At 47.9% G+C, this 19,681-nt stretch overlaps 1 protein-coding gene across 1 annotated transcript in view; it reads right to left on the bottom strand.

Moving 5' to 3' along the window:
• Positions 1–19,155, bottom strand: part of emx1 (empty spiracles homeobox 1) — a 34,693-nt gene extending 15,538 nt beyond the window's left edge. The window contains exons 1-2 of the mRNA XM_069922724.1: positions 18,655–19,155; positions 10,492–10,676 (exon numbers count right to left, since the gene is read on the bottom strand). Of these exons, the coding sequence (XP_069778825.1) occupies positions 10,492–10,676; positions 18,655–19,000 (531 nt within the window). The 5' untranslated portion in view covers positions 19,001–19,155. The remainder of the gene's footprint in view (positions 1–10,491; positions 10,677–18,654) is intronic.
• Positions 19,156–19,681: the final 526 nt, after the last annotated feature.

Here is a 19,681-nt window from a genome sequence, read left to right as displayed (position 1 = left end):
TGTCTGTCCCCCTCATAATTTTAAATACCTCGATCAAATCTCCCCTCATTCTTCTACACCCCAGGGAATAAAGTCCTAACCTGTTTAATCTTTCCCCGTAATTCAGTTCCTGAAGTCCAGGCAACATCCTAGTAAATCTTCTCTGCCCTCTTTCTCTCTTATTGATACCTTTCATGTGGTTTGGTGACCAAAACTGCACACAATACTCCAAATTGGGCTGCATCAATGTCTGATACAATTTTACCATCATGTCCAAACTCCTGTACTCAATACTTTGATTTAGAGCATCTTCACAAGCCCATCTTTCCAGCTGGTCCAGATCCCTCTGCAAGCTTTGAAAACCTTCCTCACTGTCCACAGCGTCTCCAATCTTAGTGTCATCTGCAAACTTCCTGATCCAATTGACCACATTATCATCCAGATCATTGATATAGATGACAAACAATGGACCCAGCATCGATCCCTGAGGCAACACCACTGGTCACAGGCCTCCAGTCTGAGAAGCATCATCCATCACTACTCTCTGGCTTCTCCCGTCCAGCCATTGTCGAATCCAGTTCAGTATCTCACCGTGAATCAGAATCAAAATCATGATTTATTGTCAAGAACAGGTCATGAAACTCTATGTTTTGTGGCAGCGTCACAGATAAACATTCATATTATAACCATCTTATGACATCACTATAAAAAAATAAATAAAATACTAATAACAATTACAGGGCAGGAAAAGTGAGGCCGTGTGTTTGGTTCATCGACCATTCAGGAATCTGATGGCAGTGGGAGGAAGCTGTCCTTGTGCCGCTGGGTGCTCGTCTTCAGGCTCCTGGACCTTTTTCACAATGGAAGCAGAGTGAAGAGGGCATGGCCTGGGGGCTGGGGGTCTTTGAGGCTAGAGGCTGCTCTTTTAAGACACCGTCTCATGTCGACGTCCTTGATGAAGTGAAGTCTGGTGCCTGTGATGTCGCAGGCTGAGTTAACAATCGTCTGGAGTTTATTCTTGTCCTGAGAATTGATGCCTCCATACCAGGCAGTGATGCAACCGGCCAGAATGTTCTCCACGGTATACCTGTAGAGGTTTACGAGGTCTTTGGTGACATACTGAATCTTCTCAGACACCTCACAAAGTATAGCCACTGGCGAGCCTTCTTCATGATTGCATCAACATGGGGGCTTCAGGACAGATCGTCGGAGATGTTGACACCCAGGAATTTGAAGTTCTTGACCCTCTCCACTACTGAGCCCTCAATGAGGACTGGGCCGTGTTCCCCTGACTCCCTCCTGAAATCCACAATAACCTCCTTGGTTTTGCAGATGTTGAGTGCAAGGTTGTTGTTGTTAGACCATTCAACGAGCTGATCTATCTCCATCCTGGACACTTCCTCATTGCCCTTTGTGTTTCTCCCGACAACGGTGATGTCATCGGCAAACTTGTAGATGGCCTTGGAATTGTGTCTGGCCACTGAGTCATGGGTGTATAATGAGTAGAGCAGTGGGCTAAGCACATATTGTTGGGGTGTATCTGTGTTGATGATCAGTGAGGAGGAGACATTGTTTCCAATTCGTACTGACTGTGGTCTTCCGATGAGGAAATCAAGGATCCAATTGCAGAGTTGGGTACAGATGCCCAGAGTTTATAGCTTCTTGACCAGCACTGAGGGAATAATGGTATTGAAGGCCGAGTTGTAGTCGATGAAGAGAAGCTGTATGTGTGAATTGCTGTTTTTGAGGTGATCCAGAGCTGAGTGGAGAGCCAACGATATTGTATCTGCTGTGGAACGATTGTGATGGTAGGTGAATTGCAGCGGGTCCAGATCTTTACTTAGGGACGTGCTAATTCTGGCCATGACCAGCCTCTCGAAGCATTTCATCACAGTAGAAGTTAGTGCAACTGGGTGATAGCCATTGAGGGAGCTCACGCTACTCCTCTTGGGCACCGGGATGATTGATGCTCTTTTGAAGCAGGTGGGAGCCTCTGACTGCAGCAATGAGAGGTTGAAAAATCCGTGAACACTCCAGCTAGTTGGTTGGCGCAGATTTTCAGTCCCCTGCTGGATACACCATCAGAGCCTGACATTTTACGAGTGTTCACCCTCTTGAATGATATTCTGACATCGCCCTCAGAGACAGATAGCAAAGGGTTCTCAGCCTTTTCAGGGATTCTAGTAGGCTCTGTTTGGCTCTTCTACTCAAAGCGGACATAGAAGATGTTCAGCTCATCAGGTAATGAAGCATCGCAGCCATATATAATGTTCACCCTACAAAGGGCTGTAATGGCCGGCAGTCCCTGCCATAGCTGGCATGGATCTGTCTCTGTCTCTAGCTTCCTCCTGAATTGTCATTTTGCTTCAGAAATGGCCTTCTGCAGGTTGTACCTGGACTTCTTGCAAATACCATACTCCCTGGCCTCAAACACCCTTGTGTTCTCCCTCAGCAGGTTGTGGATTCTCTGATTCATCCAGAGCTTCTGGCTGGGGAACACCTGATATTTGTGCATGGGCCCACACACTCATTATAACTTAAACAACGGAACAGCATGAGCTACCTTCCAATAATCCAGGACCACACCCGTGGCAAAGGACATTTTAAATATTTCTGTCAATATCTACACGAGCCACAAGGTCCAAGGGAATATCTTGTCAGGCCCAGGGGATTTATCCACCCTCATTCGCTTTAAGACAGAAAGCACTTACTCCTCTTTAATCTGTACAGGTTCCATGACCTCATTGCTTCTTTTCCTGACTTCCCACCACTCTGTGCCTGTTTTCTGAGTGAACACTGATGAAGAATAAAACATTTAAGGACTCCCCCCCATCTCTCTGGCTCCATTCAAACCCAACCACTCTGATCTTCAAGGGGTCAAATTTTGTCCCTTACTCTCCTTTTGCTCTTAATATACCTGTAGAAACTCTTAGGATTTTCCTTCACATTGTCGCCAAACCAACCTCATGTCTTCTTTTTTGGCTTCCTGGTTTCTTTCTTGAGATTTTTCTTACATTTTTTATACTCCTCAAGTAGCTCATTTGCTCCATGTTGCCTCTACCTGTTCTTGTGGTGCGCTGTTAGCCAGAATCAGACACACACGAGGTAAAGACTGTACAACAGGTTTTAATCCACAAAGACTTCCACAGAGCTAGTCTGGCTGTAGCCGCAGTAACTCTGAGTGAGCTTCGGGAGGCCGGCACAGGCTTATATCCCGGAGAGTGATTGACACCCGACCGGGTGGGGCTTGATCCCTTCAGGCCGACTGATTGACAGCCGGCCAGGTGTTGTCCTGTCCCCTTACACTCCTGCAGGTACAGTTGTTGCCCCCTACAGTAGGCCGGTGGTGTACCACCGCAGTTCTACACCTCTCTCTTCTTCCGAACCCGATCCCCAGTATACCCCAAAAACCAAGGTTCCTTCTGCCTGCTAACCTTGCCTTTAATCCTGACAGGAACATTCAAACTCTGTACTCTCAAAATTTCCCCTTTGAAGATCCTCCACTTACCTCGCACATCCTTGGCCGAAAACAACTTATCCCAATCCACACATTCTAGGCCTCAAAATTGGCCGTTCTCCAATTTCGAATCTCAACCCAAGGCCCAGACGCATCCTTCTCCATAATTAACTTGAAACAAATCGCATTATGGTCACTGGATCCAAAATGTTCGCCTACACATACTTCTGTCACCTGTCCTGTCTTGTTCCCTAATAGGAGATCTAGATTTGCACTCTCCCCAGTTGGTACCTCTACAGTATACCCCATTTTATGAATATCGCTTTAAGAAAATTCGCTTTTAAAAAGAAAGCTGTGTTTGCTATTACGAAAGTATCCTTCAATAGTAATGAATGGGTTTTCAATTAACACCATTTCGGCATACGAAAGGTTTCTTAGGAATGCTCTAGTTTCATAAAGTGGGGTATTCCTGTATATGTATTGATTTAGAAAATTTTCCTGAACACATTTGACAAACTCCAAGCCATCCCCCCTTTTATAGTATGGGAGTCCCAGTCAATATGTGTATATTTAAATCCCCTACTATCATAACCTTATGTCTCCCTGCAGCCGTCTGTCTCTCTACAGCTTTGCTTCTCCAATTCTCGTTGATTATTGGGTGGTCTATAATACAACCCCATGAGTGCGGTTATATCTTTCCCGTTCCTCAGCTCCACCCATATAGTCTCAGTAGACCAGCCCTCTGGTCTGTCCTACCTGAGCACAGCTGGGATATTTTCCCTGATGAACAATGCCACTACTTTCCACCCACTCCCCCCCCACCCAACACCCCATTTCTAAGTACTGAAACATTGAGCTCCCGTTATCTCCAGGTTTCTTTATCCTCACTACAGAGCCGTTAGCGGAACCTATCCGACGAGATCCAGGCGTAAAAGGATTCAGGGTCAAAAACTCACCAAACTCATCTCCCTCCACTAAACCGATGCCCTCTAGTTTTAGACGACCCTTCCCTGGAAAAGCTTGTGACCATTCAATAAGATCATAAGACCAGGAGACATTGGAGCAGAAATAGGCCATTCAAGGTCAATCAAGACCCATAGCATTAATACATTTGCTAACGACATACCAATATATATGACAGAGACCAGCAACCTCATTACAAAACTGCAATCTAAACTGGAGCATTATGGGAGAGAAAGGGGGAGATTCAAACTAGAGGACATGGTTTAAGATTGAAAGGGGAAAATTATAAGGGGAACATGAGGGAAAATTTCTTTACGCAGAGGGTGGTGGGGATGTGGAATGAGCTTCCGGCAGACGTGGTGGAGGCGGGATCATTGGTTACATTTAAGGAAAGACTGGATCGTTACATGGAGAGGAGGGGACTAGAGGGGTATGGACCGGGTGCTGGTCAGTGGGACTAGGAGGATGGGGATTTGCTACGGCATGGACTAGTAGGGCCGAACTGGCCTGTTCTGTGCTGTAAGTGGTTATATGGTTATATGGGATAGTTTGGGGTTCTAAAGTCAATTGGGATAAAAGGAAAATTATGCCACTTATGGGAGGGAATTATAATCAAATTCAGAGAAATTCACAATTTAAATGGCCACAAAATGGTATAAAATATTTAGGGATAAATGTAGATAGTAACTTACAGAATTTATATAAGTTGAATTCTCTTCCCTTGCTTAAGAGAATTAGGGAAGACCTTCGTAAATGGAGAACTCTCCCAATAACTCTTGTTGGCAGGGTCAATTGTATAAAAACGAATATGTTACATAAATTTAGACAAAGATGGGAGACAGATTTGGGTAAACAGATGGATGAAAAAAGCTGGCCCATTGAGTCTGCCCCACCAATTTAATCATGAGCTGATCCATTTCCCCATTCAGGCCGACCTTCTCCCCATAACCTTTGATGCCCTGGCTAATAAAAAACCTGTCAATCTCTGCCTTAAATACACCCAATGACCCGGCCTCCACAATTACCTGTGGCAACAAATTCCACAGATTCACAGCTCCCTGGCTGAAGAAATTCCTCTGCAACTCTGTTCTGTTGATGCCCATCAATCCTGCAGTTGTACCCTCTTGTCCTGAACTCTCCCACTGTGGGAAACAGCCATTCTACATCGACTATGTCCACCCCTTTCGACATTCAAAATGTTTCCTGAGATAATCCCTCATTCTCCTAAATCCCAATGAGTACAGGCCAAGAGCTGTCAAACGCCCCTCATAACTCTTTCATTCCCAGAATCATCTTTGTGAACCTCCTCTGAACCCTCTCCAACATCAGCACATCCTTTCTTAAACAAGGAGCCCAAAACTGCTCACAATTCTCCACATGAGGTCTCACCAGGGCCTCTTAAAGCCTTAACATTACATCATTTTATTTATGCCCCTTGTGATTTTATATACCTCTGAACACCTCTCACCATTGATGTACCCCAGGAAAAAAGCCCCAGTCTATCAGGTCTCTCTCTATAACTCAAGCCCCAGTCTCTGGAACATCCTTGTGCATCTTTTCTGAACCCTTTCTAATTTAATGATGCAGATTCTCTGTACCATCCTGACCTAATTTCAAGACCACCAAAGATCTGTCTGACTACTGTTACAGTCTACCTTTTGTATGGCCATCCCAATATTCTTCAACCAACAGTGCGTAAGACTCAATCCTGGAATCTCATCTGGAACACTTCTAGATACTATCTGATCCTCCTAGGAAGCTCCAGTACCTGCCTTGGGAAGGACACAAATCTCCAGAACAGTGGTTTCCAAACTGCCCCCTCCTAAACATACCTCCCACCTTAAACAAACCCTCTGCCATCGGGGCTCTGTGATCAGTCAGGGATTGCTTAAGGTGGGATGTGGGTGGAAAGAAAAAGGTTGAGAACCTTTGTTTTAATCGTCCCTCGTTGACTCGTCATGTGCACAGTTTCAGAACTCCAAAGGAAATGGGCCAATGACAATTTTTCTCCAGCAAAATATTTCAGTAACAATTGGGTCCAGGGCAGTGATTCTCAACCTTCCCTTCCCACTCACATCCCACTTTAAGTAATCCCTTACTGATCACAGACCACCGATGGGACAGGGATTACTTAAAGTGGGATGTGAATTTAGGGGGGCAAAGTGAAAACCACTGTTCTAGAAGGTTGAGATTTGCAAGGAGGAAACACCAAAAGTTGGCCCCTAGGGACCCATCTGCCTGACAAGATGCATGGGGCATCTTTACCAATGTCTTTCTCCCGTCAGGGAGATGTACAAGACCTTGTGGCAACATCTCCTATCTCAACTCCCAGTATCTATTTGGTTGCATAAGGTCCACTCCATCATCGCATTACTGCCCAATCCCTTAGCATGTTGGACAGACATTGGATGAAAGCAGCCTTCCGTTTAGAGCAGTAACCAGAGGACATAGGTTTAAGTTGAGGCGGAAGAGATTTAGCAGGAACCTGAGGGGTTAACATATTTACACAGAGTCCAGTGGGTGTCTGGAATGGGCTGCTATTTGAGGTGGTTGAGGTAGGTACCATTGCAACGTTGGATGGATACAGGGATAAGGATGGGTTCAGAGGGATATGGGCCAAACGCAGGCAGTTGGGACTAATGTGGGTGGGATGTTTTGGTCAGCGTGGGCAGGTTGGGCTAAAGGGCCTGTTTCTATGCTGTGTGATGCTAATACATAGATGCACAAACATCAGGTAGTTTTAATATTTGTAAGGAATGTCGCACCTGGAGATATCATGGCACTCAGAGGCTCGGGGCTTCAGAGGAATGGATCAGAGGTCAATCCACAGGACCCTACGAGTGACAGAGAGGATCACTGGAGTCTCTCCTCCCCCTCCCCCCTTCGACGTGATCTACCAGGATCATTGTCTGAAGAGGGCGTGCAAAATCGTTGAGGACCCCTTCCACCCTGCACACAGCATCTTTCAGCTGCTCCCGTCGGGGAAGCGATACAGGAGGATCAGAGCCAGGCTGAGGAACAGCTTCTTCCCATGGGCAGTGAGAATGCAGAATGACTAAAAGAACCATCTGAGGCCCTCATATTTACAAAACAACATTTACTTATTTTGGAGACTTAATAGAGGTCGACAAGATTATGAGAGGCATAGATAGGGTGGGCGGCCAGCAACTGTTTCCCAGGGCAGAATCAGAAAACATGAGAGGACATGTGTACAAAGTGAAGGGAGAGAAGTTAAGGGGAGATGTCAGGGGTACGTTTTTTCCACACAGAGAGTTGTGGGTACCTGGACTGCCTTGCCAGGAGCGGTGGAGGAGGCTGAAACATTCAGGGCATTTAAGAGACTCTTAGATACATGAATGGAAGAAAAATAGAAGGTTACGGGGTAGGGAGGGTTTAGTACTTATTTTTGTAAGGAATACATGGGTCAGCACCACATTGAGGGCCGAAGGGCCTTACTTTGCTGTAGTGTTCGATGTTCTATGTTCCATTTATATAGATGAAATATTTGCCCTGCGTGTTGTCTGTATGTGTGTGTGATGTCTGGTTGTGTGCCTGCGTGTTTTACACCGAGGACCGGAGAACACTGTTTCGTCGGGTTGTACTTGTACAAACAGGTGTCAATAAACTTGAGTTGAGTTGACATGGTTTGATATAGTACAAGACGAGAATCAGTTTCCACAGTGCCATTGTTACCCATGCTGATGCTGTGGTGACGATTTGGTTGACCAGTAATGCAAAAGCATCAAAGTGACAGGAGCTACAGAATGTAAATTTAAATATTAAATTTAGACACGGTAACAGCCCCTTCCGGGCCCATGAGCCTGTGCCGCCCAAATACCCCAATTAACCTCTAAGCCCTGCACATTTTGAAGGGTGGGAGGAGACCAGAGCACCCAGAGGAAATCCACACACACACGGGGAAAACGTACAAATTCCTTACAGACAGTATCAGATGTGGGTGGCACGGTTGGCGTAGCGGTAACGCAGTGCCTTTACAGCGCCAGCGATTGGGACTGGGGTTCGAATTCCGCACTGTCTGTAAGGAGTTTGTGCTACCCCGGGGGCTCTGGTTTCCTCCCATCATTCGAAATGTACCCGGGGGGTGTACGTTATCTGGTGTAATTGGAAAGCACGGACTCGTGTTACCATGCTGTATGCCTAAATTTAAAATTAAAATTAAAACCCCTGGTGCTGTCAGTGTTGTGTTAACCACTACACTAATGGTGAATACAGTTAATTCAACAAATCATGGAATCGTTCAAAAAATGGGTTGAAACTATAGAATGTTACAGAAGTGAAAACAGGCCCTTCAGCCTTTTGAATCTGTGCCAAACTATTATTCTGCCCAGTCCCACTGACAGGCACCCATTCTCTATCCCCCATACCCCTCCCATCCATGGACCTGTCCAAATTTTTCTTAAATGTAAGCGCACATTCACTACTTCAGCTGGCAGCTTGTTCCACAGCCCCCACCGCTCTCTGCGTGAAGAAATTCCCACCAATGTTCCCCTTAAACATTTCCCTTCTCCCCCTTAACCCAAGTCGATGACGATGTGAAAAATTCCCCGGCTCTTTGGGGGAAACAAATCTTCCATTCCTTACCTGGTGTGGCCTCACTGTGAATCCAGACCATGCCCCAATGGCCTCAGACTTAGGGCTTAGTTTCTGAGCTCATTGGAAGAAATTTCACCTGAAGCTCAACATCACTGGTGAAACTAAAGGTGGGGGGGGGGGGGGGGGCGCGTGGACAGCTCCAGGTGACACCATCAGAGGGGGTGACACCAAAGTGACTGTATAAAATTTTTGTGCAGTGTTTCAGCAGAAATTTTTTTTTTTTTATAAAATATATCCCTGTCGTTAGTTATAACAAGAAAAGCGTTATCTGTAAGCCCAGCTAACATGTATCAGTAGACCTTCAAGGCTAAACCTCGATGCTGATTTACATTTTTGAAGCTTCTAACGGACTCCGGTCAGAGCTGCCATTATTACCCAATAACAACGACACTTCAAATCATGTGGTTTCATCTGCACGCATAAACAAGCAAGCACTGTTTTTTTTGTTGCTGCTGTGTTTTTTTTGTAGTCACTGCTTTTGTCAAATTCTCTGGCGTTTTATCTCACTATTATTGCCTTTACATTCAGCGATCTCCGAGAGTTACGAGCAACATTAGTACAAAAAGTATTACTAAGGATTCTGTCTGGTCTGGTATGGGAGGAGGTCCATGTGAGGCGGAACGGTGACCCCATGAGTTACCGCACTGGGTGACACCAACCTTAGTGACACTACTGATCAACACCATAGGTGTCATGGCACAGCAGTACTGCCGGCCGGCCTCAATAGCAATAAACCCATCTCATTGAATGTTTTAGTCACCTACCTTCAGGATTGAAAAGAGTCCAGATCAGATTTACTAGGGTGTTGCCAGGAATTAAGGAGGTGAGTTGTCGATGAAGGTTAAACAGGTTAGGACTTTATTCCTTGGAGGGTAGAAGAATGAGGGGAGATTTGATATAGATATTTAAGTTATGAGGGGGATAATGAGGTAAATGCAAGCAAGTTTTTTCCACTGAGGGAAGGTGAGATACAAACCAGAGGCCATGGGTTAGGGGTGTAAAGGGAGATGGTTTAAGGGGAACATTCATGAAAACTTTTCACTCAGCGGCTAGATCCACCCAAGTTTGGGGACCCATGTCTCCCTATCACTGGGGTCCTAAATCTTCCCAGGTTTGGAAGATTGGGGACCTGTCTCCCCAGCTCTGGAGGCCCATCTCCTTGAGTGTGGGAGCCGGCTCTCCAATGTAGGGGCCCCAAGTTTCCCTGTGTCTGGGAGCCCAATTCTCCCTGGGTCTGGGAAAGCGGGTCATGGGGTCCATCAACCCAGGTCTGGGGATCCAAGTCTCCCCGGATGTAAGCCACCTCCCAGGGAATGAACCATTTCCCTGGCTGTGGCTTGAGTCTCCCCAGGTGTGTGCCATCTCTCTGTGTGTGGGGGCTGAATCTCCCCAGGTCTGGGGTGCGCAATCTCCCTCAGTGCGGTCCATCTCACCAGGTGCGGACCGCCTCCCCACGCCCCCTGCCCACCCCATGTTACCTGTGTCTCCGATAGGCTCAGACTGCTGGCCAACTGCTTCCTCTCGGCGCCCACCACATAGTGATTCTTCTCAAAGGCCCTCTCCAGGCGCAGCAGCTGTGACGGTGAGAACGCAGTGCGGATCCGCTTGGGCTTCCTGGCGAATGGGCCATGCAGTAGCATGGTTTCCTGGGCACCATCCGCCCCTGGAGAGAGATACAAACCAGAGGACATGGGTTAAGGGTGAAGGGGGAATGTTTAGGGGGAACTTCTTCACACAGAGAGCGGTGGGAGTGTGGAACGAGCTGCCAGTTGAAATGGTGAATGCGGACTCAATTTTAATATTTAAGAAGGAGTTGGACAGGTCTGGAGGGATATGGACTGGGTGCAGGTCAGTGGGACTAGGCAAAATAAATGGTTCGGCACAGACTAGAAGGGCCAAAGGGGCCTGTTTCTGTTCTGTAATGTCCTATGGTTGTATTTCAGCTGGCGCAGTGTTCAATAACAAACTTTATCTTGCTTGAGTTCTTGTGAACTGAGATGCAAAGCAGCTGAGAGCTTCCAAAAAAATTATTTACTAATTGTTTTTAATTCCACATTTATAATTCTTCAATTTCTATTGACACCAAGATAAATTAATATGGCACGGAAACAAACCCTTTGACCCAGTTTGTCCATGCTGACCTGAGCTGGTCCCATTTATCTGCCTTTGGCCCATCTATTTACACCAGTAGTTCTCAACCTTTTATCTTTCCCCTCACATCCCACTTTAAGTAATCCCTGTGCCATTTGTGCTCTGTGATGAGTAAGGGATTTATTAAGGTGGATTGTGAGTTGTGTGACGGTGTACATCTCTCGTGGTGAGCTGACCCCTGCTTGTATCGCCACGCCGGCGGGGCAGCCACGAGAAGATGGTGACATCGGGGGTATCTCAGTGGCCTTGTGATTCAGGCCACAGTGTGCGCCTCAGGCAACGTGATGATGTCACCGCCCGCGCAGGACGGAGTTCACGCTGCCCTTAAAGGGTGCGCGCAAAGTTCAAATAAATCAGTTCAACTGAAACCCCTCAGCGTCCTGTTGTGTGTTTAAGAGTCTGTAGCTGCTGCTACAGTGAAAAGATAAAATTTGAAACCCACTGTTTTAATCGTCCCTCATTGACTTGTCATGTGCACGGTTTCATAACTCCAAAGGAAATGGGCCAATGGCAATTTTTCTCAAGCACAATTGGGTCTAAAGCAGTGATTCTCAACCTTCCCTTCCCACCCACATCCCACCTTAACCAATCCTTTGCTAATCACAGAGCCCCAATGACACAGGGATTACTTAAAGTGGGATGTGAGAGGGATGAAAAAGGTTGAGAACCACTAATTTACACCTTTCCTTTCCATGGACTTTATACATTTTAATCACTTCCTCCCCTACCTCATCCTCTGCAAGTCCATTCCATCCACCTACCACCCTCTGTGAGAAGGTACCCTTCAGGTTCCCCTTTAAATCTGTCCCTCTCATTTTAAATGTGTGCCCTCGAGCATTAGAGCTGGTCTAGAAACACCAATACCGCAGAGCTTAAAGCCCTGTAAAAGGTAGTGGACACAGGCCAAGACATCAGGGCAAAACCCTCCCCACTCTTGAGAACATCTACAGGGGACACGGCCATCGGAAAGTAACATCAATCCTCAAAGACCCACACCACCCAGCACATGCTCAGTTCTCGCTGCTGCCATCAGGAAAGAGGTGTAGGGGCCACAAGACTCAGCTGCTCCCCCTCCACCATCAGACTCCTCAACAACACACTCAATCAGGGACTCCTTTAAGGACTCTGACTTTGCTCAGTATTTATTACTGAATATTTATTTTCTGAATTGCACAGTCGGATTTTTTTTTCTTTGTTTACTTTCCCTTCATCTCTTGAGTACAGTTTTTTTTTTGCACTACCGATTTTTTTTTAGACCAGATTTCAGATTTATTGCCGGAGTACATACATGCAAATCTAAATAGGTCATATGCATTAAATGGTCGGCTATTGAGATGAGCAGAGCAACAAAGGGATTTAGGAGTTGTGGCAAATAGTACCCTCAAGGCTGATACTCAGGTAGATGGTGTGGTGAAGAAGGCATTTGGAATGTTGGCCTTCATAAATCGGAGAATTGAATTCAAGAGTAGGGAGGTTATGATGAAATTGTACAAGGCATTGGTGAGGCCAAATATGGAGTACTGTGTACAGTTTTGGTCACCAAATTATAGGAAAGATATGAACAAAATAGAGAGAGTGCAGAGAAGGTTCACGAGAATGTTGACAGGATTTCAAGGTCTGAGTTACAGGGAAAGGTTGTGCAGACTGGGGCTTTTTTCTCTGGAGCGAAGAAGATTGAGGGGGGACTTGATAGAGGTGTTTAAGATTTTAAAAGGGACAGACAGAGTAAACGTGGATAGGCTTTTTCAATTAAGAGTGGGGGAGATTCAAACTAGAGGGCATGGTTTGAGATTGCAGGGGGAAAATTATAAGGGGAACATGAGGGGAAATTTCTTTACGCAGAGGGTGGTGGGGATGTGGAATGAGCTTCCGGCAGACGTGGTCGAGGCGGGATCATTGGTTACATTTAAGGAAAGACTGGATCGTTACATGGAGAGGAGGGGACTAGAGGGGTATGGACCGGGTGCTGGTCAGTGGGACTAGGAGGGCGGGGATTTGTTACGGCATGGACTAGTGGGGCCGAACTGACCTGTTCTGTACTGTAAGTGGTTATATGGTTATATGGACATCACATACAACCCCGAGATTCTTTATTCTATGGGCCAGGCAGAATTACCACTAATTGGTAGTGCAAAAAAAAACTGTACACAATGTAAACATGTAAACAAATAAAGAAATGAAAACAGATAACAAATGTAAATAAACTTTCTGTGGGAATTTAAAAAATCAATAAAGTGGAAAACTCAGTCCTTAAATAAGTCCCTGATTGAGTTTGTCATTGAGGAGTCTGACGGTGGAGGGGGAGCAGCTGTTCCTGAACCTGCTGGTGCGAGTCCTGTGGCCCGTACACTTCTCTCCTGATGGTAGCAGCGAGAACAGAGCGTGTACTGGGTGGTGGGGATCCTTGAGGATTGCTGCCGCTCTCCGACGGCAGCGTTCCCTGTACATGTCCTCATTCTGCCTGGCCAGCAGTAAAAAGAACCTCGGTGTCATATGAGATTTCTTTTATGTAACTCTGACGATAAATTTGAACTTTAGATTCCCTGACAATGAGGAAAAGACTGTCACTATTCATCATATCTATTCCCCACCACCACCCCCGCCCCGATGTAATAAGCCTCTCCCCTCAGTCCTGGGCAGGATACTGGGCAGAAGCGATCTGAGGTGTGCCAACCTGCATCAGAGTTGGGGAAAGTTAGCCATTCTTGCTTGGCTGCAGAGGCTTTTCCTCATAGATCCTTCAACTGTTACTCGCACAGAGAGTGGTGAGGGGTGGAGGGGGGTGGGGGGGAGTGGAATGAGCTCCCAGCTGAAGTGGTGAATGCGGGCTCAATGTTAACATTTAAGAAGAATTTGGACAAGTGCATGGATGGGAGGGGTATGGAGGGCTATGGACTGGATGCAGATCAGTGGGACTAATAGTTTGGCATAGACTAGAAGGGCTGAAAGGCCTGTTTACTGCTTCTCCTACGGACGATGCTGAGTGTCTCAAACACTTGCCATCTGCATTTTCCTAGTTCCTGCATTAGCAGTTTGGAGGACAACCCTTGGAGGTGGAAGGGACTGTGGTTGGAAACTGGCAGTGCAAGCGCGGGGAGATATTATAACCATAGAACATTATGGCACAGAAACAGGCCCCTTCGGCCCTTCTAGTCTGTGCTGAACTATTATGCTGCCTGGTCCCAATGACCTGCACCCAGTCAATCCCCCTCCCATCCGTGTAGCTGTCCAAATTCTTCTTAAATGTTAAAATTGAGCCCGCATTCACCACTTCAGCTGGTAGCTCGTTCCACACCCCCACCGCTCTCTGTATGAAGAAGTCCCCCCTCATGTTCCCCCTAAACTTTTCCCTTTCACCCTTAACCCATGTCCTCTGGTTTGTATCTCAGTGGAAAAAGCCGACCTACATTCACTTCTGTCTATTCCCATCATAACTTTAAATACCTCAATCAAATCTCCCCTCATTCTTCCACACCCCAGGGAATAAAGTCCTAACCCAGTGGGTTCCCAACCTTTTTCTTTCCACTCACGTTACCTTAAGTCATCCCTTACTAACTACCGAGCACCTCCTGCATGGGAAGCCTGAGGTGCTCGGTAGTTAGAAAGGGATGACTTAAGGTGGTCTGTGAGTGGAAAGAAAAAGGTTGGGAACCCCTGTGACCCTTCCCTGTTTGTGAAACCGTCCGTCCCTCTGGGCAACTGGGGGAAAGGGGACTGTGACTTTCTCGCGGATAGAACTGTGCGACCTCCCTTCAGGGGGAAGGCAGAGATAACTCTGCCCGTCCTCTGGCTCGACACAGGTTCCAGCAGGCGCACCGCTCTCCTGCGCGATGCTCTGAGCCTCAGCTGTGAACCTGATCTTTCTCCAACTGCAGGAATCTTTGATGGTCCCAACGATTCCTCTGGCCTCCGTCTTTCACATTTCAACAATAAATCCCTTTAACGAGCGGGGAACAACCAGTCTCTCCGTGCAATACCACGGGCAGTCTGGGAGCTGCTCTGAACAGTTCCTCGCCGTCCTCTCTCCCTCCCTCCAGCCCTCCCTCCCTCTCTCTCTCTCTCTCCCCCTCTCTTTCCAACTCTCATTATCTATCTCTTTTTGTCTATCGCTCTTTCTCATGTCCTCCTCTCTGTATTTCTACTCACCCCCTCCCCTTGTCTCTCTTTCTCTTTCTCATTCTCTCCCTCTCTCTACTTTTCTGACACTTTGCTCCATCTGTCTATCTATTATTCTCTCAATCTCGGTCCCTCTCTATCTCTTTCGTCTCGCTCTTTCACTCTGCCTTTCATCTCTCTCTCACTCCCTCCCCTTAGTTTGCAATTTGTTTCCCTGTGTTTTCTATGTTTTTTTCCCCACTCTCTCCAGTTCTCCACCTCCCCTCCTCTTTCCTTCCTCCTTTCTCTCATTATCTGCCTTTCTTTCACTCCCGAAAGCTTCCCCTCAACACTCTCACTGTCCTTGGAGTACGAGACTCTTGCAGCAGGAGGGCCAGACCCTTTGGTCCACCAATCACTGCACTAATCCTACTTCAATGCCACAGTGCTTCAAGGTGTTCATCCAAATGCTGGGAGACTCCTGGCCTCCATTGCCCCCTCTGGTTGTGATTTCCAGGTTCCAACGCCCCTCTGGGTGGAAAAGAATTCATCCACACATTCTCAACAAATATCTTAACGCTTGTCTTCAACTTCTGGTCATAGAATGTTTGTGTGGGGAAGTTTTGCACTGTCCATCTCTGTCCCTAGGGTAGGCTTTTCCTGAGTGTTCCAAGGTTAACAAATCCAGCCCTTTCTTCTCTAACTCCCCCCCCCCCAGCCTCCTCCTCTCTCTCTCTCCCTCTCCCCCTCTCTCCATTTCCCGTTCTCCCTCCCTCCTCTCCATCTCTTTCTCTATCTCACTCTTTCTTTCTCGCCATCTCGTTCCCTCCCTCCCTATTTCAAACGCCCCGATCACACTCTCCCACCATCTCCCCTGCTCTCGAACACCAACCCCAGCGTCTCCAGAACTGTGAAGCCCCTCATCAGATTGATTCATGTTGGCGAGATCTCTGCCCCCTCTCCGAAGCCTTCACACCTCTCTTAAACAGTGCACTTTACAATTCCTCAGCTCCCGAAATCTGCCGTCATTTATCAACTGATCCTCTTGCCCTTTATCCAACTGTGGTGAATTCCACGTTTATAACCCCCCCACCAGCACCGCTTTTGTTGCCCCCTCGGAGTTCTGCCCAGTTCATGGAATTGGAACAAAATGCCCAACTTGCTTCTCTGCCCCATCCGCCGATCCCTCCCCTGCAGCCCCTTGACGGCCATTGCCAGCCCCCTCCCGGTTCACGGACCCGCCGGTGTTGAGCGGGGTCCCTGCTCCGCCGCTCCCACCCGTGCCCGCGGCTCATATCTTCAAACACCGGGTGCAAGGATCTGCACTGGAACCGAGATCGGCCGAAAGTGTCAATAAGGCGCCGGAGGGGAAAAATCCAAAGGGTTTTTGAAAATCGAAGTCTGTTTTGTTTCTTTTACCAAGTGCCTCGCGTCCAAATAAATACATGCAAGCGCTCTCTTCCCTCTCCCCTTAATCGCCAGTTTCAACCCGTAGCCCCCTGCATTTAAGAGACAGGCGCATGGATGGAGGAGAAATAGAGGAAGACGGGGTCAACACAATATCGAGGGCCGAAGGGCCTGTAGTGTTTCGCGTTCTTTGCTAAAACTGCACTTAAACCTTGACTAGCGGTGGGGGGGGGGGGGGGGGTTATGCATCGATTTGTTGCAATATTAGCAAATTTGACAGCGAAGGGCGTTCAGCCGATTGAAGGTAGAACGTGTGCATTTTAACCCATTAAACCTACATTTTAACCCGTGTATTTTTAACATTAGATTCGCTGACTTAAAGTTAGACGTTGCATTTTGTGGGTGCGTGAGTGACAAGTTCTTGCCAGTGAGATCGGACTCGGGGCTTGTTCTGGCCGCTCGTCTTCGACAGGACGATTTGCATCGCCCTTCATCCAGTCCCCGGCAAACACAAGGATCGCACCTCCCGGTTTCAGCCGAGCGGCCTCTTATCTCCGGGGAGGAGGCGGCTCTGTCTCCGCCAGGGTTGCGACGGCCACGAAAGCTCCGCGTTTCCTCTCCCCCCCCCCCCCCCCCCCCCACGGGCGCGGCGGCTTCACCCACGCACCGACTTGGATCTGGACTCAGCATCGGGGTGGAAGACGCCTTGTCCGAGAATCATCTTCTCTTCCCTGGGTCGGCAGAGATCTGCAACGTTCCGGGCTTCGTCGAGGTATCCGCCAGAACACTCGATGCACTTGGTTTCCATCCAGTGTTTGTTGGGGCCACGTTCTGTTGGAGCCGCTGTCAGGGCTCAAGCCCGAAACGTTGCTTCACTTTGCTGTGTTTCTCCAGAAGTTTGACTGTAAATCACGGTCTCCGCAGATTTTTATCTTTTGATTTATCATTATTTCACAGCCATTCACAAACTTTTCCCGAGGATCTGCTTCGGGGGGTTTAGAGAGGTAAAACCCCGGAATAAATTCCACCCCAGCCCGTCATCTCCCCTGGACCATCAAGTTTAATTTGTTTTAAAGATCTCCAATCAGTGCAAATCTCTTTCTGCTGCCGGGTGTGGTTGTAAAAAACCTTCAAACAATATTATTTCTGTTTCAAACGCTGAAGACGGGTCATCAATTCCCCGCTGAGATGAAATGAAATTCAAACTTGTTCGACTAATAAATTGGATCTTTTCTGGTGCGGATTTTTGTTTTTTCACGGCCTGGGCATTTTTTTAAAAAAAAAGACACTGAAGTTTTAAAAACATTTTGAATTTGAAAACGGAGACGGGGCGGGTTGGTGGTGAAACTCTTCGATCCGGAGCGGGTTCCTTTTTTGCGCGGTGCTTCATCCCTGCCTCCTCGGATCCGATCCCCTGCTTCCCACATTGAATATCTCGCCCAGTCACGATCAGATCTGATCGGATGAACGAGATGTCCCTGGATGTGGTCTGTTTTGTTTTAACCTCAATGGCTATTCCTGTAGAAATTGCGTCGTTTTGCATAAAAGCTGCAGTGGAATAAATATGATGTCGATTTATAGGTCAATGAAATAGAAACGAACTCGATTTGTAACAATTGTCGTACGTATTGGGTGGGGAGAACTACATTTCGGACCCGTGTGTGTATTTTAGTTTCAATTAAGATCGAAAGGTTACGAGAAAGACATTTCGCTACATTATCTTTAAAGTATCTCGTAGCTTTGATCGCCCTGTTAGATATTCTGTGGAGCTCCATTCAGATCCGAATTTATAGCAATAGCTTGTATCAATTGATAATGGGGTCCGAAGCTCACAGAGGGGTTCGAATATATTTGCTCTTAGGTGACAGATCGGAGGTGCTGAGCGTTCACTCGTTTTCCAGAGAGACCCAATGTGGAGGGAGAGTCCTTGTCTGCTGCCCCTCGGTGCTCGTCTCCCGAGGGTTGATACCGAATGAATGTTCCCTTACCTTGAAATCTGTGTCCAAATAATCGGTTCCTTAAGACCCAGGGGTAGAAATTGAGAGGGTCTCTGTGTTGAGGCGAGAAGAACGGGTGGGGGCTCTGCAGGTGATGCGTCCCGAGCTGGTGAGGGTGAACGGGAAGCGAGGGGTGACTGACCGTGTCCTGGAACATGAGGTCCGGGCCCGGGTACAGAGAGCGACCGGCTGTCGGGAAAGAGTTGGGGAACGCGTCGGCGGAAGGCGGGTAGTTGAGAGCGGTGGGTCGGAGAGGCTCGTCCGGCGACAGAGGGCTGTTGTCCTTGGCCACCAGCGACTCGATGGTGAAGCAGCGCTTGGTCGTCGCGTGGAACATGTTGGCTTGAAGTTGGTGCGAAGGATGCGTCCCCCCGGTGGGATCGAGGAGCTGCTCAGTCGGCGAGGACAACAGGCAGTCGGTGAGCAAACTCAGTCATTGATCGACGCGGTGGAGCTTCGCGGGTGGAAGAGACGAGCTCAGAGCTCATCAGAACCCAGGCGTGCTCTTGGGTGTGTGTGGAGAAGGGGGAGGAGGTGGGGAAAGGGGAGAGGAAGGGGAGGGTGGAATTCTGTTGATACCTGGCCGTGGGATTGGCTTGCACCTGCCCGCTTCGCCCAAGATTCCTGGGATCCGGCAACGCCTGTAAAACGCGGAGCCAACTCCACCGGCGGCTGGAACGGGCTGCCAGCGGGAAACGCGCCCTTAACCGGGCGAGGGGACTCCCGTCCTCAGCCGCCGGCATCCTTCCCCCCGACAGGCCGCAATGAAGAGAAGTTCGCTGCGATTCTATCAACGTGTCCTGGAGCCTGACGTCTATTAACAGTCTTCGCATGGGAACAGGTGTGTGTGTGAGAGAGAGAGAGTATGTGTGGGTCTGTGTGTTTGTGTGGGTCTGTATGTCTTTGTATGGGACTGCGTGTGTTTCTTTTATGTGGGTCTGCGTGTGTTTGTGTGGGTCTGTATGTCTTTGTATGGGACTGTGTGTGTTTCTTTTATGTGGGTCTGTGTGTGTTTGTG

The sequence above is a fragment of the Narcine bancroftii genome, chromosome 3, assembly GCF_036971445.1.
Source record: "Narcine bancroftii isolate sNarBan1 chromosome 3, sNarBan1.hap1, whole genome shotgun sequence".
NCBI lineage: Eukaryota > Metazoa > Chordata > Chondrichthyes > Torpediniformes > Narcinidae > Narcine > Narcine bancroftii.
This window is presented reverse-complemented; position numbering and strand designations above follow the sequence as displayed.